Genomic DNA, 25,515 nt, shown 5'->3' with positions numbered 1-25,515 from the left:
CCTAACTGTTTCCATTTCTTAAATTTTTATGTTGGAGCAAAACTGATTAACAGTGTTGTGTTAGTTTCAGGAGCATAGCAAAGTGATTCAGTTATACATGTACCTATTTATTTTCAAATTCTTTGCCCATATAGGTTATTTCAGAATACTGAGCAGCATTCTCTGCACTATACGGTAGGTCCTTCCTGGTTATCTGTTTTAAATACAGCAGTGTGTACATACCAACCCCAAATTCCCAATTAAACCCTCCCCCTCCCATGCTTTTTCCCTGTAACAGTAAGTTCAATCTCTAAGCCTATTTATATATTTTTTTAGTGAGCTTCCATTAAACTTTTTTTTTCCCCCCATTTTGAAAAAATAGAGGGAAAAAGGTTCTTTGGCCCTTTTCAAAAATATTCTTCTTTCACTTCTTTCCATTAAATGTCAAAAAAGTAGGAATTCCCTGGTGGTCCAACACTTAGGACTCAATCTTTCATTGCTGGGGCCCAGGTTTAACTGGTCGAGGAGCTAAGATCCCAGAAGACGGGCAGCAATCAAGAGTATTATGATTACAAGGACAGAAAACATCTAGTTACTCTTGAAACAATAAGTAATGTTTAGAATTAACTAAATACATGTAATGTAAAATTATTCCAGGAAGCAATAAATAAAGCTATTGTATTTTTTAATTTTTTAAAAAATATTGTTTTATGCCACACTAACACACTGTTTCTTTGAAAGCAGAAGTTTCTCAGACATACTGAAAAGACAGCTGTATTAAGGAATCTACATCAGAATAATAAAATATTTCCAATCGCTATTACTTAAAAGTATAGTCTTTAAGATGAAACCTTAAAAAAAAAACTAAGCTGTCATCCTGCAAAAAATAAAAATACAAACAATTTCAAGGGGCAACAGAAAAATGAAATAAGAAAAATAAAATAGAAGAGTACATAATATAATAACATCAATTTGTACTAGCTTTTACTAAAGAATGACTTATTCCATTCACTTAAGGATAACTTTCCTAACTCTAATGACAAAATCAGTTCTAAGATTGTTTTTTTACTATACCAGCTATCCAGTCTGAAGGCACTAAAACAGAAATTAATCTTTCACCAACTTCCCCACAAAAGATAAACATGTAAAGTGATAGGCTTGTTAATTAACCAGATGGAGGAACTCTTTCACAATGTAAACATGTACCAAATTACTACAACGTATACTCTAACTAGGACTTCCCTGGTGGCTCAGATGGCAAAGCGTCTGTCTACAATTCGGGAGACCCAGGTTTGATCCCTGGGTTGGGAAGATCCCTTGGAGAAGGAATTGGCAATCCACTCCAGGACTACTGCCTGGAAAATCCCATGGACAGAGGAGCCTGGTAGGCTACAGTCCATGGGGTCGCAAAGAGTCGGACACGACTAAGCGACTTCACTTCACTTCACACTCTAAATATCTTAAAATTTACATGTCAATTATACCTCTATAAAGGTAACATGGGGGATAAAAGGAAAAGAAATTTAATCTTTTCTTCTCTCAAGTAAATAAGTGACTACTTAAATTGCCAGGTAAAAACTTTATATCTAGGATTTACCTTTTAACAATTACCTACCTTCTTCAACTTGTTAGTTGTCAACAGAGTGCTAAAACTGAATTTCTGATAGTAACAATTTCTTGAATTTTATCCACCTTAAAATAGTGAAAAATTCCGGGTTTTAAAGTTCACTGGAAAATCAATAATTAACACCACTCTCAGCCACACTACCATCATGATGAAACTATAAAAAGTGAATTTTTAGCAGTATTTCTATAGGACTTAAAAATTCTGAAAACAAAGAATCACCTGTCTGCCAGGATGGGGCCCTGAATTGTGGTAAAAGAGTAGTTCCTGAAGAAGCAGCCTGAGCAGTTCGGGATTCAACAGCAGAGAGAAAATTCATCACTGAAGATTCTTTAGTGTTAGTGCTGGCATTGTTCACACTAGTATCAAATATTCCAGAAAGACCTACATTTGAAGATAAAATGTATCCCAAAGTAAAAATATATATTAACATAAAAGGATATTCCTGACGCTATTTTTAAAAGGAATCTCTGAAATTTGAGGCCCAAAGTGCTATAACCCTAAACTGCTTCATTTTGAATAGCAAACAAGTATTAATTTGCTTAAGCACAGTTATAATTTAAAATCTATAGAGATGCAGGAAAAAAAGATTTCCTTACTAACTAACTGTATAACTATTTCCTATTAGGAAAAGACAAAGCTTTTAATCTCATTTTCATTCTAACGTTTCCCATGGAACTGTTCTGTCCTGTACACTTTCATAACCCAACATGTGAAAGTTGATTTTCCTTCTTATTCACTAAAGGCACCCAGATTCAGGGTATATTTTACAGTAGAATTTTTACCAGTTGGCTGAGGTGTGGCAGTATATCCAGGAAGCTGATGAGAGGCTGCAAAAGTCGGTCTCTGAAGGAGGTCTGTTTCAGAGTTTGAGGGATGTCCTTCTTCATAGCTTAAACTAGAGGATAAAAAAAATAAATGACAAAAAACACACAGCTCAAACCAGATGATCAAAAGAATTCTAGGAAGGCAATTATCAAAAGAAGCATACATCTTTCACTAAATTCCTGACCTATATATCAAGAGATCAAACATGGTCCCCTAACACTGTCAAAATGCAGGGGAAATTACTGAAGAAACACTAGGAAGAAAAAAATGATACTCTGTATTTTTCTTCATTTAACTTTACCTCCAACAAAGTCCTTTTAGGGGAAGAGATAACATAGCACAGTGGGAAAAGCAACGAATATCCTGGAAAATAGGACAGCGGAATTCACTGTCCAGGAGCTACTACTGGGTACCATATGATTTCACCAAGTGACTCTGTCAGACTCACTTCTTCACCTGTACGAATAAGGGACCGAGACAAGATAATCTCTAAACTCCCTCTGACATTCTCTGGAATATCAGATAGTTCAAATGAGTTGATAATTAACACTATTTCCCAGTAACTCTCCTCAAAAATTTCAAGCTTATACATTTTGAGAGTAATTCAGAACAAGATATTTTTCTCCCCTTGATTTTTATTTTGAATATTTTAAACCCACAGAAAAACTTAAATAGAACAAGGAATAATCTATATACCTGTCACTTAAGATTCAAAGACTGCTAACATTTTGTTATACTTGTTTTATCTTTATACACAGACACATATGCTTTTCTTTTAAGCTACCTGAAAATAGCCTGCAGATGTCATGAAATTGTATCCTTAACTAATTCAGTGGTATCTCCTAGGAATAGGACATTCAGCTATATAACCAAATATCATTACTAGACTTGAAGAAAATTTAATGCTGTCATTATTGCATGTGATTAATACAGAGGTCATATTCCAATTTCCCTCAGTTATCAAACTGTTTACGATTTCAAAGCTCTTCGTAGGATGCAATCAAAATTCAAGATTACATTTGCTTGTGTCTCTACATTTAGAATAGTGTCTCCACTCTGCCCCTAATTCCAGATCCCTTTTGCCTTGACTTCATGACATGGATTTTTTCATTTTGAGGAATCCAAGTCAGTTGAATGTACTTGAAATGTATTTGTACTATCCCAGATACCAGATTTGTCTGATTGCTTCTTCATGAGAGGTACATAAAGATGCTCTGTAATTATCGTTGCATCTCATGTTCAGTTCAGTTCAGTTCAGTCGCTCAGTCGTGTCCGACTCCTTGCGACCCCTTGAGTGCATCTCATGAGGACACACATACTCAGTTTGTCTCACTAGTGGTGATGTTAAACTTGAAGTGGTTAAGGTGCTGTCAGATCTCTGAATGCAGTTATTTCTTCTCTTCAAAATTAATACACAACTGGGAGGTGTTAACTTTAAGACTGTGTCAATACTTTGTCCCGACAGCTAATGGTTTCAGACACCAACTGTTCATGATCTTTAATTACTGCACTGGAGATTAGAAACAGTAGTGCTCTAATTACAGTACTTTCAATATTGAAAAGTTAGCATTCTTCTATAAAAACGAGCATTTCCCCCTTTTCTCTCTCTTATCTATATAAACACATACATAATATATAAATGTATACTAACATATTTTTCAATGTGTACATATTATACTTTAAAAAATATCTTATCATGCTATTCAATTTGTCCCCTCAATCTTGTTTCCTTTTCACGTGTCCTCCATGGTGCTCTGACACATTCTTACTTTCTAGCACAAGATGTTTCAGGTTCATCTTGTTTTTTTTAAATTCTGTACCAGACCTGAAGTCAACCATTTCTAGAGGAAGTCTTTTAGTGGGCAACGGCATTTTGAAATCAAGATCTGTGTTGTCAAGTATATTCAATGCCTGAGCTGTCATCGCTTTTAGGCCCCTTAAGTGGACAAAGCTAAGAAATCTATGTCTTTTTAAAATGATGAGTGCATAATGACAACTCAAATCCAACATAACATTCCTCATCTTCCTCCATTTCACATGTATTTTCCTTTTCCTCCAGTCAGAATCCCAGTTTACACTTACAGATTTACTCATTAGCTCTATCCGAAAATACTTTACCACAACCTTTACCAAAAACAAAACCACCAAGTCAAAGTATTTGTTCACAGTATATTTTTGTCTAAAGATTATGTCCCATTAAGTGTATATAGTTAGAATACTGATCCAAAACTTAAGTAAATTATTTGTATGGCTATGTTATTAATTAAATATATAGGAGTTAAATTTTGCTTTAAAGATTCAATTTCAGGATTAATTTAAAATCTATTTTACACATTAAAATCAACTTATTAAGGTAGAATATAATTTACGTACAATAAAGTGCACCTATTTTAAGTGTGTACAATTCAGTGTGTACACATTTGTTGATAAACGTATACACCAGTATAACCATTATCCCAACCAACTTGTAGAACATTCCCATCACAACAGAAGGCTTCTCATGTCCCTTTGCAGTCAATACGTTTTTCATCTCACTCCTGGCCCCAGATAACCACTGAGAAGCCTAATGTTACTAAAATTTAGGCTTGCTTGTCCCAAATCATAGTCTATACTCTTTTGTACAAGGCTTTTAAAGTTTTCAGCATAATGTTTGAGATTCACTCATGTTGTTGCATAGATAAGCAGTTCATTCCTTTTGATTAAATTATCTGAAGATACCACAACTATGTTTACCCATTCACTTACAGATGAACATTTGGATTGCTTCTAGTTACACGCTGCCATGAATAAATCTGCTATGAACATTTGTATGCAAGTCTTTTGGGGGCATATGTTTTCCTTCCTTTAAGTTAAACATCTAGGAATGGAATTACTGGGTCGTTAGGTAGGTGCGTGTACCAGTTTACATTAGCATCAGCCATTAATCAACATCACATTTTCGCTTTACATCCTTGTCACATGATCGTTTCAGTCTTCTTAATTTTAGCCTTTCTAGGTAGGTAAAGTGGTATCTCATTGTGTTTCAATTTGCATTTTCATAATAACTAATGATTGGACTTCCCTGGTGGCTCAGACGGTAAAGCGTCTGTCTATAATGCGGGAGACCCGGGTTTGATCCCTGGGTTGGGAAGATCCCTTGGAGAAGGAAATGGCAATCCACTCCAGGACTATTGCCTGGAAAATCCCATGGGCAGATGAGCCTGGTAGGCTACAGTCCATGGGGTCGCAAAGAGTCGGACACGATTGAGTGACTTCAACGATGAGGAGCATCTTCTCATGTGACTGTTCTTTTAGCTTCTCTGGTGACGTTTGTTCAAATTTTTGGCTGTTTAAAAAAACTGGGTTGTTAGCGATCCTGGGTTTTAAGACGTTTTAAAAATATAGTCTGTTTGATCTCTGGTTCCTCTGCCTTTTCTAAAAAAAAAATAAATAAATAAAATAAAATAAAAATATAGTCTGGATCCACATTGTTGATATATGTATTGCGAATGTTTTCTTCCAGGCTAACGTTCTAACCAACTGATGTTATTGTGGTAGAGCACTTCACACGAGAGCTGCCCACTTACAGTGCACAATGCGGTATTGTTAACAACGTGCACCATGTTGTACAGAAGATCTGTTCATGAACGATGAACAACTTCCTCTTCTTGCATAACTAAATCTTTGTATCTGTTGAACAAATAGATACTCCTGTCCTCCTCTGACAGGCTCTCATTCCTAAACTGTGCAGCCGAGTCGTCCATGAGCCCTGGGCAGATTCCATATGCTATTTGGGCAAGCTGTCTGGCAATGTCCCGGATGACTTTCTCTTGACTCTCAGAATTTCCCAGCAAGGCGCAAACCACTGGAAGGGGAAAAGCTGACATTCTGCAGGCAAAGAGCGTGCCCACTTCCAGCAACTCATTGTTTTTTCTTGTGGAGTATAACTCCCTGATATAGATGTACCAAAGGTTGCTGGTGGTTTTAAATTCACTCATCAGTTCCAGGACCTTTGAATTCTTTTCTGCTTTGGCAATTATGAATGAAGTTGCTAAAAATATGTACCTAAGTTTTAGTCTGGATGTAAATTTTCATTTCACTTGAGGAAATACCACTGGAGGGGAATGGCTGAGTTGCTTGGAAACTTGGTTAACCTTAGAAAAACTGCTTTCTAAAGTGGCTACACCTTTCTGCATTCCCATCAGTGATGTATGTCTGGTGTAGTTACTCTGCGTCCTCAGCAGCACCAAGTATTATAAGTTCTTTGTTTTCCTTTCCTTTAAAAGAAATTTTACTATTCTAATTGGTGTGCAGTGGTACCTCACTGTGATTTCAATTTGTATTTCCTTAATAACTAACAATGCTGAGCATCAGAAACCTTTGGTAAACTATCTACTCAACTTATTTTTCTCAAACTTTTTTTGGTTGTTTGTTTTCTTAAGTTGCCTATATATTCTGGAACCAAATCCTTGGTCGGAAATATATTTTGTAAACATTATCTCCCAATCTGTGGCTTTCATTTTCCTAAAACTTCCTAAAATTGTAGAAGAGCAAAACTTTTTTATTTTATGAACTGTACTTTTGATGTCAGATAAGATATCTTTGCCAAGTCTAATATCTCAAAAATTTTCTTCTTATATTTTCTTCAAGAAGTCTTACAATATTAATTTTTCCATTTAGGTCTATGATTCATTTGGAGTTTATTTTTACACATGGTATGAGGTACAGGCTTCCCTGGTGGCTCAGAGGTTAAAGGGCCTGCCTCCAATGCGGGAGACCAGGGTTCGATCCCTGGGTTGGGAAGATCCCCTGGAGAAGGAAATGGTAACCCACTCCAGTATTCTTGACTGGAAAATCCCATGGACGGAGAAGCCTGGTAGGCTATAGTCCATGGGGTTGCAAAGAGTCGGACACGACTGAGCGAGTTTCTTTCTTTCTTTCTATGAGGTACAGCATAGGATTCTTTTTTTTAATTTGGAAATGCAGTTGTGCAGTACTACATATCAGAAAGATTATGCTTGGTACTTCTCTTGTAGTTAAGTGGTTAAGACTTTGCATTTCCACTGCAGAGGGCACTGGTTTGATCCCTGGTTGGGGAACTAAGATCCCAGATACTGCACAGTGCAGCAAAAGAAAAAAATTAAAAGATTATTCTTTACCTACAGAACCTATTTGAACCCATGTCCAAAAAAGTCAACTAGCCATAGTTGTGGTTCTGTTCTTAACTACTGTGTTACAATGATCATCTGTTCTTAGATCAATAACAAAGTCTGATAAATGATTCATGTTGTACAAATCTTGGAATTTTGTTCTTTTTCAAAATTATTTTGGCCATGTGACATATTCCCAGAGAAATTTTGGAGTCAGCTGTCAATTTAAAAAAAAATAATACATGAACTCTATACATCAGCTGGGGAAAACCACCATCTTAAAAGTATTGAGCCTTCTAATTGATAAGTATATCTCTTTATTTTGGTCTTTAATTCTTCTTAGAATTTTTTTGTAGCATTTACTGTATAATTCTTTAAAGTATATATCCCTAAGTATCTCATTTTTGTTATTTTGTTCTAATTTTTTTTTAATGACAGCTTTATTGATATATGGGCTTCCCTTGTCTCAGTTGGTAAAGAATCTGCCTGCGATGCAGGAGACCTGGGTTCAATCCCTGGGTTGGGAAGATCCCCTGGAGAAGGGAAGGGCTACCCACTCCAGTATTCTGGCCTAGAGAATTCTAGGGACTGTATAGTCCATGGGGTTGCAAAGAGTCAGACACTACGGAGCAACTTTCACTTTCACTTTTATTGATATATAAAAGGTTACCCTTTTAAAGTATACAAATCAGAGTTCTTTTAAATACTTGGGGTTAAGTATTTAGTGATGCACTCATCACCATAATCCAATTTTAGAACACTTCGGTGCTTCAAAACTAAACCTGTCCCATTAGCATTACTTCCTGTATATCGTCCTCTACCCAGCCCCCAGCAATTACTAACTTTTCTGTTTCTGTGCATTTGCCCACTCACAAGATCACAAATAAATGGAATCATATTATATTATACACAGTCTTTTGTGACTGGCTTCTTTCACTCCCCGTGTTTTCAAGGCTCATCCTGTGAACATATCAGTACTTTGTTTAATGGCTGAATAATATTCCATTGGGCTTCCCAGGTGGCGCTAGTGGTAAAGAAACCTCCTGCCAATGCAGGAGACCTAAGAGACACGGGTCCGATCACTGACTGGGGAAAATCTCCTGGAGGAGGAAATGGCAACCCACTCCGGTACTCGTGCAAAGAGAATCCCATGGACAGAGACTACAGTCCATAGGGTCACACAGAATCATACACAACTGGAGTGACTTAGCACAGAGCACAATTACTACATTTTGTTTATTCATCAACAGATGGACATTGGGTTGTTTCCACTTTGGGCTATTATGAATTACACTGTGACAGACATGGAACAACTGACTAGTTCCAACTTGAGAAAGGAGTACATCAAGGCTGTATATTATCACCTTGCTTATTTAACTTCTATGCAGAATATATCATGTGGCATGCACGGATGGATGAAACACAAGCTGGAATCAAGATTGCTGGGAGAAGCATCAATAATCTCAGTTATGCAGATGACACCACCCTAATGACAGAAAGCGAAGAGGAATTAAACAATCTCTTGATGAAGGTGAAACAACAGAGTGAAAAATCTGGCTTAAAACTCAACATTCAATGGAGAAGGAAATGGCGACCCACTCCAGTATTCTTGCCTGAAAAAGTCCATGGACACAGGAGCCTGGTGGGCTGCAGTCCATGGGGTGACATGACTGAGCATGCGTGCATGAGGATGGAGGGAGATGGGTTGCTAGCAACAAACTGGTAGAACTAAAAAAAAAAAAAAAACCCTCAATATTCAAAAACTGAGATCATGGCATCCAGACCCATCACTTCATGGCAAATAGGTGGGGAAAAAATGGAAACAGTGACAAACTTGATTTTCTTGGGCTCCAAAATCACTGTGGATGGTAACTGCAGCCATGAAATCAAAAGACGTTTGCTCCTTTAAAGAAAGGCTACGACAAACCTCAGTTCAGTTCAGTTGCTCAGTCATGTCTGACTCTTTGCAACCCCATGAACGGCAACAGGCTTCCCTGCCCATCAGCAACTACCGAAGCATGCGCAAACTCAGGTCCATCAAGTCAGTGATGCCACCCAACCATCTCATTCTCTGTCATCCCCTTCTCCTCCTGCCTTCAATCCTTCCCAGCATCAGGGTCTTTTCAAATGAGTCAGTTCTTCCCATCAGGTGGCCAAAGTACTGGAGTTTCAGCTTCAGCATCAGTCCTTCCAAAGAATATTCAGGACTGATTTCCTTTAGGATTGACTAGTTTGATCTCCTTGAGGTCCAAAGGACTCAGGAGAGTCTTCTCTAACACCACAGTTCAAAAGCATCCATCCTTTGGCGCTCAGCTTTCTTTATAGTCCAACTCTCACATCCATACATGACTACTGGAAACACCATAGCTTTGACTAGACAGACCTTTGTCAGCAAAGCAATGTCTCTGCTTTTTAATAGGCTGTCTAGGTTGGTCACAGCTTTTCTTCCAAGGAGCAAGCGTCTTTTAATTTCATGGCTGCAGCCACCATCTGCAGTGATTCTGGAACCCAAGAAAATAAAGTCTGTCACTATATCCATTGTTTCCCCATCTACTTGCCATGAAGTGATGGGACCAGATGCCATGATCTTAGTTTTCTGAATGTTAAATTTTAAGCCAGCTTTTTCACTCTCCTCTTTCATCAAGAGGCTCTTTAATTCCTCTTCGCTTTCTGCCATAAGTGTGGTATCATCTGCACATCTGAGGTTATTGATATTTCTCCCAGCAATCTTGATTCCAGCTTGTGCTTCATCCAGTCTGGCATTTTGCATTACGTATTTTGCATATAACTTAAATAAGTAAGGTGACAATATACAGCCTTGACGTATTCCTTTCCCAATTTGGAACCAGTCAGTTCTTCCACGTCTGGTCCTAACTGTTGCTTCTTGACCTGCATACAGATTTCTCAGGAGGCAGGTAAGATGGTCTAGTATTCCCATCTCTTTAAAATTTTTCCAGTTTGTTGCGATTTTCAGTCAAAGGCTTTAGCGTAATCAATGAAGCAGAAGTAGATGTTTTCCTGGAATTCTCTTGCTTTTTCTATGATGCAATGGATGTTGGCAATTTGATCTCTGTTTCCTCTGCCTTTTCTAAAACAAGTTTGAACATATGAAGTTCTCAGTTCACATACTGTTGAAGAAGCCTAGCTTGGAGAATTTTAAACACTACTTTTCTAGTGTGTGAATGAGTGCAATTGTGCAGTAGTCTGAGCATTCTTTGGCATTGCCTTTCTTTGGGACGGGAATGAAACCTGACCTTTTCCAGTCCCATGGCCACTGCTGAGTTTTCCAAATTTGCTAGCATATTGAATGCAACACTTTAATAGCATCATCTTTTAGGATTTGAAATAGTTCAGCTGGAATTCCATAACCTTTCTTCACAGTGATGCTTCCTAAGGCCCATTTGACTTTGCACTCCAGGATGTCTCACTCTAGGTGAGTGAACACAGCATCATGGCTATCTGGGTCATGAAGATCTTTTTTGTATAATTCTTCTTTCTATTCTTGTGACCTCTTCTTAATATCTTCTACTTCTGGTAGGTTTATACAATTTCTGTCCTTTATTGAGCCCATCTTTGCATGAAATGTTCCCTTGGTATCTTTAATTTTTTTGAAGAGATCTCTAGTCTTTCCCATTCTACTGTTTTCCTCTATTTCTTTGCACTGTTTACTTAAAAAGGCCTTCTTATCTCTCCTTGTTATTGTCTGGAACTCTGAATTCAGATTGATGTATCTTTCCTTTTCTCCTTTGCCTTTCACTTCTCTTCTTTTCTCAGCTATTTAAGACCTCCTCAAACAACCATTTTGCCTTTTGTATTTCTTCTTCTTGGGGATGGTTTTGCTCACTGCCTCCTGTAGAATGTTACAAACCTCCCTTCATAGTTCTTCAGGCACTTTGTCTATCAGATCTAATCCCTTGAATCTACTTGTCACTTCCACTGTATAATCATAAGGGATTTGATTTAGGTCATACCTGAATGGTCTAATAGTTTTCCCCATTTTCTTCAATTTAAGTCTGAATTATTTTGCAATAAGGAGTTCATGATCTGAGTCACAGTCAGCTCCTGGTCTTGTTTTTGTTGATTGTATAGAGCTTCTCCATCTTTGCCTGCAAAGGATATAATCAATCTGATTTCGGTATCGACCATCTGATGATGTCCACGTGTAGAATCTTCTTCCATGCTGGTGGAAGAGGGTGTTTGCTATGACCAGTGCATTCTCTTGCCCTGCTTCATTCTGTACTCCAAGGCCAAACTTGCCTGTTACTCCAGGTTGTCTCTTGACTTCCTACTTTTGCATTCCAATCCCCTATGATGAAAAGGACATCTTTTTTGGGTGTTAGTTCTAGAAGGTCTTGTAGATCTTCACAGAACTGTTGAACTTCAGCTTCTTCAGCATCAGTGGTTGGAACACAGACTTGGATTACTATGATATCAAATGGTTTGCCCTGGAAATGAACAGTGATCATTCTGTCGTTTTTGAGACTGCACCCAAGTACTGCATTCCAAACTCTTTTTGTTGACTATCAGGGCTACTCCATTTCTTTTAAGGGATTCTTGCCCACAACAGTAGATATAATGGCCATCTGAATTAAATCTGCCCATTCCAGTTCACTTCAGTTCACTGATTCCTAAAATGTCGATGTTCACTCTTGCCAACTCCTATTTGACCACTTCCAATTTACCTTGATTCACGGACCTAACATTTCAAGTTCCCACGCAATACTGTTCTTTACAGCACTAGACTTTAATTCCATCACCAGTCCCATCCACAACTGGGTGTTGTTTTTGTTTTGGCTCAGCCTCTTCATTCTTTCTGGAGCTATTTCTCCACTCTTCTCCAGTAACCTACTGGGCACCTACCAACCTGGGCAATTCATCTTTCAGTGTCCTATCTTTTTGCCTTTTCATACTGTTCATGGGGTTCTCAAGGCAAGAATATTGAAGTGGTTTGTCATTCCCTTCTCCAGGGGACCACGTTTTGTCAGAACTCTCCACCATGACCCATCTGTCTTGGGAGGCCCTACTTGGCATGACTCATAGTTTCATCGAGTTAGACAAGGTTGTTAGACAGTATATTAAAAAGAAGAGACATTACTTTGCCAACAAAGGTCTGTATAGTCAAAGCTATGGCTTTTCCTGTGGTCATGTACGGATGTGATAGCTAGACAATAAAAAAGGCTACGTGCAGAAGAACTGATGCCTTAAAACTGAGGTGCTGGCTTGAGAGTCCCTTGGACTTCAAGGAGATCAAACCAGTCAATTCCAAAGGAAATCATTGGAAAGACTGATGCTGTAGCTCCAATACTTTGGCCACCTACTGCAAAAGACGCTGATGCTGGGAAAGACTGAAGGCAGGAGGAAAAAGGGGACCACAGAGGATGAGATGGTTGGATGCCATCACCGACTCAATGGACCTGAGTTTGAGCAAACTCTGGGAAATGGTGAAGGACAGGGAAGCCTGGCATGCTGCCATCCATGGAGTCGAAGAGAGTCAGACATGACCTAGAGACCAAACAACAACAGCGAACATTCAATAAAGATTTGTCCAGATGGACAGTTTTCATTTTCTTGGGTATATACCTAGGAGTATAATTCTGGTCTTATGGTAACTCCATGTTTCACATTTTGAGGAACAGCAGCAACCAAATTGGCTATACCATTTAACATTTCCACCAACAACATTTAATGAGTTGCAATTTCTCAACACCCTTGCTGATACTTGTTATTGGCTGTTTTTTTTAAATTTTTATTATAATACCCATCCTTGTAGATGTGAATAGGTACCTCACTGTGGTTTTGATTTTCATTTACCTAAAGATGTTGAGCATCCTTGCATTTTCTTCCTGACCAAACAAACGGGGGGCCCCCCCCCGCGGGGCAACCTTAAATTTATGGGGATATGTCAAAGGGACAAAGAGGCAAATTGACAGAGCTCCCAATGACCAAAGCTAGAACATTTTGAGCAAAGAAAATTAAGTAGTATATATCTACAACTCTATGCTGATAAAATTAAATAAATAAAAAGAGGAAAAAATACAAATCTCCCTTGAAGAATACTAAATAATTTGTGCAGCAATTTTACATTCAAGGAGGTAGACCATAACTCCCCACTCTGCACATAGTAATTTTCTTCCAAAGAGGACAGTACCGAAAAGAAGACCAAAAAAAAAAAAAAAAAAAACCACGTAACTTTACACTGTAGAAACCTGACAAACCCCAGGGCCAGGGTTCAGTCCCTGGTCACGAACTAAGATCCCAAAAGCTGAGAGGCACAGGCAGAAAGCGTTTTTAAAAAAAGGGCTCTCAAAAATACAGTCTACACTAAGAAAAAGCTGTAAGCCATAGTCAAATCTGGAAACCTTTTTATGAGTAAGAATAAAGATCAAGATAATTTAAATATCAGGAGGTTCTGGTGTTGGTTTTTGGTTTTGCCTTATTTCCATATATCCATGCAAATTCCAATCATTTTTTTTAACAGGCAAGGAATAATCATAATCTCCTAATTGGTCTCTCTGCTTCTGCCCCTAACCCCTCCCACTCCCCACTGTCAGCTGAGTCACTCCCTTAAACAGTGAAGTCCTATGATAGTTCTATTTTTAATATTTTGAGCAGTCTCCATACTGTTTTCCATAGTAGTTGCAACTGACATTCCCAACAGCGCCTAAGGGCTGCCTTTCCTCCCCATCTTATCCAACACTTACTATTGTTTCTTTGACAATGGCCATTCTAACAGGTGTAATGTGCTTTGATTTGCATTTCCCTGATGATGAGTAATATTAAACATTTTTTCATGTGTTTGTTGGCATCTGTACATCTTACAGGGGGATTTGAGTGCAACAGGTGAGAAAGATTAAGAAGTACAAATTCCCAATTATGAAATAAATGAGTCATAGTGACAAAATGCACAGCATGAGGAATATAGTCAATAATATAGTAATTCTGTATGGTGACAGATGGTAACTATTTTGGAATGTACAGAAATACTGTATCAGTATGTTGTACACCTGGAACTAACAGTGTTGTAAGTTCAATAATGTTTAAAAAAAAAAAGTAAAGCCAAAACATGAAAACTCTTACGCTAAATCTGTCCAATGGCTTCCCATCCCACTCTAGTAAAAGCCAAAGTTCTTATAATTCTCAGTGCACTAGGTTACTTAACTGTTGCTCCCTTAAACCTATTCTCCACTCCAGCCACACAGGTCTTCTGGCTGCTCCTCCTTAAACATAAAAAGCTCATTTCCCCTCAGGTCTCTGCTCAAACCTCACCTCACAGAAGACTTCCCTGACCATAGGATATTAAACAACATCCTGCCTCTGTCCTCTTTCCACATTGCCTGACTCTGTTTTCTTGCTTTGTTTTTCTCCAGAGCACTAATAAATACTTGACATTATTTACTAGCTTGCCTATTAGCCACTAAAATGAAAACTCTACGAGGACAGGGCCTTTGCTTTCTTCACTGCTATAACCCCAGCACCCAAAATAATATCTGGCACATCGTAGATAACTCATAAATAATTACAATCTATGTTCAGTTTCAGAAAAGGAATCACCTTTAAGTTACAGCTCAATCACCTCTCAAGCAAATATGTACTGAGTACCTGTCCTGATTGCCTGGCATCCTGATAAAGCTTGGAAAATAAAAAATGAAGGACTAAGCTAATAGATCAACCCTTTCTTAAAAAAACTCGAATACCTTTGAGACTTCTATTAATTCTAGGCATTGTATGAGAGTTTTCAATATAAAGCAGAGATCTAACCAGGCCACTATTCAATGGATTTAATTACTGAAGCCCAAATTAAGAACATTCTCCTTGGGTAGCATACTCTTATGTCCATAATACTTAAGAAATAAAACACATTCCAAGTTTTAAAATCAATTAGTAAAACTTCCATGAAATATGTTAAATCCCAGGTAAACAAGCCAGTACTTGCACACAAGTAATAAGTTACTTAAGACTGAATGAATGATTTTGCCTTAAGTAGTCACATTATTTTTTTCTCTGTTAAAGAACCTGGTCATTGAAAATATATATATTCTAATATAACAAAAACAGATTTTTTTTTTAAACTTGGAAAATATTGTTTTCGTCTTAGGTATTAACTTTTCACAGTTGAGAAACATAAGAACCTTGGTTTGGAAGTTAGGGGGCCCAGATTCCAGTCCTGATTCTGTAAATAACATACATCAAGACTTTCAGCAAAGCATACGGAATCCTAGTTTTCCTATTTATGAAGCCTACTGTTCTGTGTATTCCTTTTGTTTGTTTTTTAGCATGTGGGATCTTAGTTCCCCAACCAGGGATCAAACTCACACTCCCTACAATGGAGTCCTAACCTCTGGACCACCAGGGAAGACCCTGTTCTGTGTATTTCTAATATTCTGAGTTAAACTAAATATTGTTACTTCATCTATCACACAGTATTTTTTAAATTTTCTATTTATTTATTTCTGGCTGTTCTGAGTCTTTGTTGCTGTGCAAAGGCTTTCTCTAGCTGCAGTAAGCAGGGGCTACTCTCTAACTGCGGTGCATGGGCTTCTCACTATGATGGCTTCTCCTGTTGTGGAACATGGGCTTAGGTGCTTCATCACGTGTGAGGTCTTCCTGGGCTAGGGATCAAACTTGTGTCCCCTGCATTCCAAGGTGGATTCTTAACCACTGGACCACCAGCAAAGCCCCACACAGTATTCTTTAGTATAAAATCTATCTTCAAAATAGTAGAGTGATAACACTGAGTTCACTGAGTTACCTATGTATGGAGAACTCTGTCTAGCATGTCTGTCCCACTCATACCTATATGTCAGATAAAATAATTTTTTTTTAAATTTTAGCTAATTGTAGCCTGAGAATTTAAAAAGAAAAAAAAAACCTGAAGCATAAGAATCAGTCTTTATTAAGGAGTTATTTATTGTGAATTTGAAAAATAAACTAATAAACCATGAAACAACTTGGTAATAGCTATAACACACATACACACAAGCTTTGCAAATAAGCCACAGGATTCAAATCCAGCTCTGTATATCCATACTTTACAAATTCTTGAGGCTAACCAGATAGTCTGTTTCTTTAACTGTAAACTATGGTGAATAATAACATGCACATTCATTACTCTCCAGGTTTTAAGAGTAAATGATAAAGCATATATATATGGCTACATATACGTATATGCTTCCCAGGTGGTGCTAGTGGCGAAGAATCCACCTCCCAATGCAAGAGACACAGAAGACATGAGTTCAATCTCTGGGACAGGAAGACCCCCTGGAGTAGGAAATGGGCAACCCACTCCAGTATTATTGCCTGGAGAATCCCACAGACAGAGGAGCCTGCCAGGTTACAGCCCACTGGATCGCAGAGAATCGGACATGACTGAGCACACACAGCGTGTGTGTGTGTGTGTGTGTGTGTGTGTGTGTGTGTCTGTGTGTGTGTGTGTGTCATTTACCACAGTATTGTGTTTGGCACATCATGTTCAGTCAATGCTATTATTACTGCACTTAAAAGCTGAGGTGTGCATTTACACAACTGACATTTAATGACTGCCAAGCATTATGCTAGGCACTAGAAGACACAGAAATAAAAAGGCATTAAGTAAACAAATGAACAAACACTACATAATATAAGGCTTACCTCTAGGAAATGAGACGTGAGTACTGAAAGAAAGAGGAGAAATTATTCAAGGAAAGAAGAGTATTTCAGGAAGAAAACAACACCAAATATAAAGACCTGGAAATGTAAATAAGATGATACATTAGACCTATAAGTAATTCTGCATGGTTGTACTAGGGACAGGGATTATGAGTCAGACAGGAGCCATATTATAGAAAATCACATGTCAACATAAAAATCTCACATTTATCTTCAAGGGAACAAATAGCATCTGAAGAATTTTAATCAGTGCTAAATGATTACACTTGTATTTTAACCTGTTATTAACCAGGGGCGCTCATCAGCATCATCTGGTGGGTTTTTTTTTCACACTATACTCTCTCAACTCTGCCATATGCCAGGAAGAGGGAAATCACTCTTAGGACAATCTGAGAAGCACTGTGAGAACAGAGGAAGCCTAAAAGTAGAAAGGCCAACATGCTACTGCAGAAATCTAGGTAAAAAATGAGAAGGACAGAAAGAACAGTGGCAACAGTTAAGACATCTAAGAAATCTCGAAAAATAGAACTGACAAGACTTGGCCAACAACAATTTGTGGGGGAAGATGAAGGAACCATGAATGATGGGGAACCACTCATAAGGATGAACAAATCTGAAGGAGTGTGACGGAGGATGCATTAAATTTGAGGTAAGGTGTTCCCTGACAGCTCAGCTGGTAAAGAATCTGCCTGCAATGCAGGAGACCCCAGTTTGATTCCTGGGCTGGGAAGATCCCCTGGAGAAGGGACAGGCTACCCACTCCAATATTCTTGGGCTTTCCTGGTAGCTCAGATGGTAAAGAATCCTCCTGCAATGGGGGAGACCTGGGTTCAGTCCCCGGAGTGGAAAGATCCCCTGAAGGAGGGCACAGCAACCCACTCCAGTATTCTTGCCTGGAGAACTCCCATGGACAGAGGGGCCTGGCAGGCTACAGTCCCTGAGGTCACAAAGAGTCAGACACGACTGAGCAACTAAGCACAGCACAAAAGGTGTTCGTAAAAGTTAATGTGGGAGATACTCAAAACAGGGCCAGTGAACATTCCCTTGGAACTCAGGAAAGAAAACTGAGCTGACAATTAAAAATTGGGTATTATTACCAGCTGGGTATTTTTGAAGTCACGAAAGTGGGTGAAATTGCCCAAAGAACATCCTCCCTGAGAAATGAGCTGAGGACTGAAGTGAGTGGGACACTTACTCACGGAGGACACAGCAATCAGCAGAAGTCTCCATGGAAAGGGGACAGGCAGTAAGCTAGCCTTGTGCCAAACCACAGGAAGAGAAGAGCAAAGAGTTGTGTGTGACCTGAGGTGGGCAAGCTAGGTACAGAGAGCAGCTGAAAAAAGACCAACATGCTTTGAGTGTACTGAGGGAAGAGGAGAGTGCCAGCAGACCCTGTCACTGGAGAGGCAGCAGGCAGGAGCAACATGACAAGCCTGTGGGGTAAAACAAAAAGTTTGGGTTCTACTGCATTTCAAGTGCAATGGAAAACAACTGAAGGATTTTTAAGCAAGGGGGTGAGAAATAACACTTTTAAAAGGTAACTCTACCTGCTATGTGCTACAAAACTTCCCTCAGTTCCCAAACTAAAACTGAAAACAAAGGAAATCTTAAACTCAAATAGACCTTTTATTGTCGTAACAGCCCTCTCATACAAACGTTACTATATATAAGTAGCCCCAAGTTTCACTAAAAACTGCTTTAAAAACAAGTGTTAAGGGATGTAGAGCTTAATGAAGTTGGCTACTAACTGATGAGTAATTCCACTGTGATGTCCTTTAGTTTAAAAAAAGTGAAAATAATAAGGTGGTTGATGATAAAAGATACCTCTTCTCCTTCGAACCTGACTTTGCAGAATATCATGAGAGAAGAGACAACTCTGTGTTAAAAATAGTAAACTTTTCAGGAGAGTAATGGCTATAATTGAAAAAACAAAACAAAACAAAACACACCGGTGTAATCACAAATGTTGACAAGGATATAGAGAAACTAGAAGCCTCACACGTTGCTGGCTGGAATGTAAAATGGCACATCCACTTTAAAAAGGCTGGTAGTGCTCCTCAAAATGTGAAGCACCATTATCACATGACCCAACAACTCTATTCCTAGGTAGAATTTTCCTGCACAAGGAAAATGAAACATGTTTTCATTTAAAAACTTCTACACAAATGTTCACAGCAGCAATATTCACAAGGGCCAAAAAGTGACAACAACCCAAAAGTCCATCAGCTAGGGAATAAGCAAAAGTGTGCTAAATTGCTTTAGTCATGTCCAAAACTTTGCAACCCTATGGACTGTAGCCTGCCATGCTCCTCTGTCCACGGGATTTTCCAGGCTAGAATACTGGAGTAGGTTGCCATTTCCCTCTCCAGGGGAACTTCTTGCCCCAGGGATTGAACCTGTGTCTCATGTCTCCTGCACTGGCAGGAAGGTTCTGTGCCACTAGAGCTACCTGGGAAGCAAGCTATATCTAAACAATGGAATATTATTCCATTATAAGCATTTCTAAGTCCTGATACATGCTATAACAGGGATGGCTCTCAAAAACATTATGCTTAGGCAAAGAAGCCAAACATGAAAGAACACTTATTTTATGATTCCATTTATACTAAATGTCCAGGAAAAACAAATCTACAGACATTAAATGAATTAATGGTTGCCTAGGACTCAGGCTGAGAATGGGGAATGAGGTTTCTTTCGGGGGTAATGAAAATGTTCAAACATTAGACTGTGGTGACACTGGTGATATAAATATACTAAAACTTATTGAACTGTATACTTAATATGTGGGAGAATTTTATGGTATGTAAATTAAATCTTAATAAAACTGTTAATTTTTTTTAGGAAGTGTTGGAGGAGTCAAATGGCTTGCAATCACTATCTCTAATGGGAGCTCATCATCTTACAGCTTCTTTGGGCCTTAATTTTTGTTTTAAGACTATCTCATTACATACATAATTTCTGTATACTGCATCATCTTGGCTCTTCAGGGGCCATTAGAGGTAGGTTCTGTAGGAGGTTAGAAAGCAGAAGAGAGAAGCCTGCGTGTTTACCTGTCCATCCCCTCCCGGTATCACAACCATGGTTCCAGCCATGCTGCATCTTTCCACAACTACAGCTCCATCTGGGCTCTAGTAACTGGTGTCCCTTCATAGGCCTAGAAGTGGCTTCACACTGCCGTTACTCACTCAGTGTTTCAATATCCCTTTTTGGTTCCCTTAATTGTACTCCTAACCATACTATTGAGCCTTTCACCACTGAAGTGGTCTCAAATGAATCATCTAAGAGAAAAGATGTTTCATGCAGGACGCTGACTGATAATTGGTATAACGGAGGTACAACTGGTCCTTTGTACCAGTTATTGTTAAATCAAGTATGATTTCTTGAATTAAAGAAATCTGTTTTAATTTTATATACATCATTAATGATCTTTACAAGAAAATACAACCGCAGGTTGTATAAATGATACATTTGTTAAATAGAAGGTGTTTCTGTTTTTCACTAAGAAAGTGAAATAAGTAGTATGGTATTTCCTGCCTACTGGAGCAGGAGAACATATTCAAAGTCCAATCTACCAGTTCCAAATATTATCCACAACAAAGAGAGACAGACTTTGGCATTTGTAACAGATGCCCAAGAGAGACGATGCCAAAGTCAAGGCTACTCAGAGCTTCCGCTTTTTGTTCAGTCGGGAAATAAATCGAATGTGACAGTGATGTGGCATGTGGTTGGCTATCTGTGTGATGACAAGAGTCACCAAGACCTGGACTGGACACAATTCCAAAATTCCATCCCATCTTCCTTTTTCATTTCTGTCATCACCTGCATTACTGACTTTTCCTTTGAACAAAGAAAATATTTCAGGTCCAATTTTTTCCAATCCCCAATATTTTTCTAGAATGTTTTTCTTTCAAAAGAAATAACATCTGTCAAAGCAAATTATTTTGTGATTTGAACTGCTGCAGTGTATTAACAATCTGTTATGTCCAGAAATTAACATTCATTTAAGAGGCAGACAAAAATGACATGTGGGTCCTGAATGATTCTCTCTCATTTCAGGCTAGGAAGGGATTATTAAAAGTGAACACACAGAGCTGGTTACTTCTTACACTACACAACAGAATCCATGTCTCCATGATTCAAACATATAAGTACTATGAAATATTTTTAATTTCTTTTTTGTATCTTATTGTTTGTGGCCTAGTCTTTCCCTTACCAAGTTAAATTTCTTCCTTGTTTGAGAAACTAGTAGAGCTGAATTCTTAGTCATCATAATTTTGTTCATTAATATTAACTGGTCTAGGATTTCTGGCATTAAGTAAGGAAAATCTTCCTGAAGATATACACTTAATTCTAGAGCATATATGTACTTTCTACAGATACACACAATAATTCACACTTGTGAACAGTTTTGTATACAAACATTTGTACATCTTTGGTGTAGTACAAGAACCCGATAAACAACATTTTTGAGGAGGGAAAGAGATTTTCAGGAGAATCAAAATCCAAACTTTTAACTTTCATTTTGATACAATACTATTTCTTCTTTTGCTATAAATTTTTAAACTTTTATTGGACTATAGCTGATTTACAATGTTGTGTTAGTTTCAGGCATGCCCTATAAATTTTACTAAAAAGTAATCAGAAATTTTCCAGATACTCAACATGTTTTCTTCAGGAAATTTCCAGAAATTTGTAAACCCATTAACCAAAAACTTATAATAAAACCACTAGTATTTTATACAATTGCAATTGTACAATATTATTTATACTATTTTAAGATTGATTTCAGATACCAAAGTAAGTAGAATATTTATATACTGCCTTAAAATATCCTACATGTTATGGTTATGTTAAAAATTTTCAAGCCTTTATCTTTCAGAAACATACATATGGCTGAAAGAGACACATACATGGCATGAAATTCACTTTGAAATAAAACAAAGTAAATACAAAGTAGGGAGACAAAGTTGGTAGGGACATATATGAAAGGAGAGTGCTCATGTGCTGAAACTGTAGAAGCTGGCTAATGGATACATGTGGATTCATTATAGCTTTTAAATGTGTTTGGTTTAAAATTTTCCATAATAAAAATGCCGCTGCTGTTTGTAGTAGAGAAAAATCAACTTCTACTAATTCACGTTACAGATTCCTGGTCCAAAACAAAGGTGAATACAGAAGAAATTCTAATGAACACTGGAGAAAAAGTATACATTTTGAAACAATAGTTTAAAAAGATTTCATAAAATGTTACTCCAGTGTCATAATTTACAAGCTGAAGTAACTTAAAATTTCTTAATAACATGTTCATTAAATCTGAATAACAAACTCATTCCAAAGTATTCTTTATGAGGGTGCTAAATGCCCATAATAAGGTGCACAACGGCTGCAGGTTAGTCGCTAAGTCATGTCAGACTCTTGTGAACCCACGGACTGTAGCCCACCAGGCTCCTCCATCCATGGGATTTCCCAGGCAAGAATACTGGAGTGGGTTGCCATTTCCTTCTCCAGGCGATGTTCCCAAACCAGGGACTGAACCCAAGTATTGAACCCATGTCTACTGTTTGGCAGGCAGGTTCTTTACTACTGAGCCACCAGGGAAACCCAAGGTGCAAAATGAAAGTGAAAGACTTTCAGTCATGTCCAACTCTTTGTGACCTGATGGACTATACAGTCCATGAAATTCTCCAGGCCAGAATACTGGAGTGGGTTGCCTTTCCCTTCTCCAGGGGATCTTCCCAACCCAGATCTCCAGTATACAGGCAGATTCTTTACCAGCTAAGCCACAAAGGAAGCCTAAGAATACTGGAATGGGTAGCCTGTCCCTTCACCAGCGGATCTTCCCAATCCAGGAATCGAACCAGGGTCTCCTGCATTGTAGGCAGATTCTTTACCAACTGAGCTATCAGGGAAGCCCTGAGTGGACAAAGGGTGTACACACAATAGGTATATGCTAATTGGCTGGTATACTACTACTACTACTACTACTACTACTAAGTTGCTTCAGTCGTGTCCGACTCTGTGCGACCCCAGAGACGGCAGCCCACCAGGCTCCCCGTCCCTGGGATTCTCCAGGCAAGATCACTGGAGTGGGTTGCCATTTCCTTCTCCAATGCTTAGCTTTTAAAAAAAAATACATATAATTTTTGGGGGGGCTATGCTGGGTCTTTGTTGCTGCACGAGCTTTTCCCTAGTTGTGGCAAGTGGAGGCTACTCTTTAGTTGTAATGAGCCATTTTCTCGCTGCGGTGGCTTCTCTTGTTGCAAAGCACAGGCTCTAAAGGTGCATGGGCTTCAGCAGTTGCAGTTCCCAGGCTCTACAGCACAGGCTCACTAGTTGTGGCACACAGGTTTAGTTGCTCAGCAGAGTGTGGGATCTTCCCAGACTGGGGATTGAACCCATCTCCTGCATTGGCGGGAAGATTCTTTACCATTGAGCCATCAAGAAAGCCCTAGATTAGCTTTTAATAGCAAGTCTGGAGCCATCATCTTCTATGCTATAAGTTAGGATCATTGGGTCCAAACTTGCTCTTGATAAAAAGAGAAAAGTAATACAAAGATACTAACAGCAAAAGACCATCTCTTGTTTTTTTGTAACACCACTGTTCTATTGAAACCCTATCCTTTCAAATGGTTCACATTCTTACTTTGGCACTGTCCACTGAACCTTATTTATGTAGCTCTAGCCAAACCAAATTGATTTCAATAACTTAATGTCTGTTTAAAAGGGGATAGTACCAGCTGTTCTAACAGATCAACATTCAGTTTGCTCAACATAAGAAATGTTTAAAAATGTTAAGCCATCTAATTTAGTTAGATCCAAGCAAAATTATTTTAGCCTATCCACATTTTGTGTTTATCGTGCTTCACCAGGTCAGACAAATCTGGTCCCAAGTTATTTAAACAGGATCAGTGATCACACAGTAATGAGAATGATGGCATTTAAGTCATACGAAAATTTCATTATTTTATATTTAGTTATATCCTATAGGCCTACAAACATAGGATAAGTTACATAGTCAGGATCCCTAAAGAAACTTAAATGGAGGCCAAATTTAAACTCTTGAGATATTAGAGTCAAGAAAAATCCAAGGGTTAACGGACAGGCGTCAACAATAAACAAGAATATAGAAATACTTACTATCAAGGACTGACAAGTGCTACAAAGAAACTTAAAGCAGGGTACTGAGGAACACAGTGATAAACTGGAGTACAGATGGGGACAGGGCACTAAGGAGGGGCCTAACAAAGCAACATTTTGAACCGAAAGAAGTGAGGGAGAAAGCCCTATAGACATTATCAGAGGGAAGAGTGGTCCTAGTACAGGAAACAGCCCAAAGACCCCAAGATAAGAGCATTCTTGTTGCTGTTCAAGGAACAAAGGGAAAATGGTGTGCTTTTTTCAGAGATAAAAGAGACAGAGGTCAAGGGAGAATCTGTGGTCATGATTCTAGAGAAAAAAATGAAAGAAAAATCAATGGATATGCTAAAACTAGGTCCATGCTCTCCCATTTACCTCTTCAGGTTATATAGTACCTCTATACATTTTTGAACACATGCTTACTACTGAACAAAAAGAAGAAGAAAAAAAAAACCTAATTGCAGAAAGGCCTAGGAGGGAAAACGCCTAGCTAGACTGGCCCAAGGAAAATTCAGAAACTGTGGAACATCCTGGTAATAAGTCATCTAGTATGTTCCTAAAATTTAGAACAGCAGCAGCAGCAACAAAGCATAAACATTTCACAAAGAAGGAAGACATTTTGTATGTAAGTTTAGCAGAAGAGTAGGCAATATGTTTTTAAACAAAGCTTGTAGTCTCACTTGCATCACTGGGGGAGGGGGACCTCTTATTGAAGTACTGTTTCTCTTATTGAAGTACTGTTTCTCAGTGTAAAATACTTCTTTTCAAAAGACTACCAAATATCACTACTTCAATTAGACTGCGATTTAAATCTACATTGCCTTCCTCATTCACCTTCCATTCTTCATAACCCTGTGTTTTCTCCTATCACTTAACCAAAATACCAGAAAATTTACAAAGTTATGTTTATTATTTATCATCTGTCTCACTCCACATACCCAGTTTAAAAGTCATCAGAGCAGGGATCTAGGTTTTGTCACTAATATATTCCAAGCTCCAAAAGCCATGACAGGCACTCAGTAAACATCTCTAAAATTCCCATATCTTATGTTCAGTTCAGTTCAATTTAGTTGCTCAGTCCTGTCCGACTCTTTGCAACCCCACAGACTGTAGCACACCAGGCTTCCCTGTCTATCACCAACTCCCGGAGCTTACTCAAAGTCATGTACATCG

General features: G+C 38.4%; 1 protein-coding gene across 2 annotated transcripts in view; it reads right to left on the bottom strand.

Annotated features, from left to right (window-relative positions):
• QSER1 (glutamine and serine rich 1) overlaps positions 1 to 25,515 on the bottom strand; it is a 78,421-nt gene that overhangs the window by 42,372 nt on the left and 10,534 nt on the right. For both annotated transcript variants that reach the window (XM_040258964.1, XM_040258965.1), the window contains exons 2-3: positions 2,389 to 2,501; positions 1,826 to 1,987 (exon numbers count right to left, since the gene is read on the bottom strand). In XM_040258964.1, the coding sequence (XP_040114898.1) occupies positions 1,826 to 1,922 (97 nt within the window). In that variant the 5' untranslated portion in view covers positions 1,923 to 1,987; positions 2,389 to 2,501. The remainder of the gene's footprint in view (positions 1 to 1,825; positions 1,988 to 2,388; positions 2,502 to 25,515) is intronic.

The sequence above is a fragment of the Oryx dammah genome, unplaced genomic scaffold, assembly GCF_014754425.2.
Source record: "Oryx dammah isolate SB20612 unplaced genomic scaffold, SCBI_Odam_1.1 HiC_scaffold_17, whole genome shotgun sequence".
In the NCBI taxonomy this organism is placed as follows: Eukaryota; Metazoa; Chordata; class Mammalia; order Artiodactyla; family Bovidae; genus Oryx; species Oryx dammah.
This window is presented reverse-complemented; position numbering and strand designations above follow the sequence as displayed.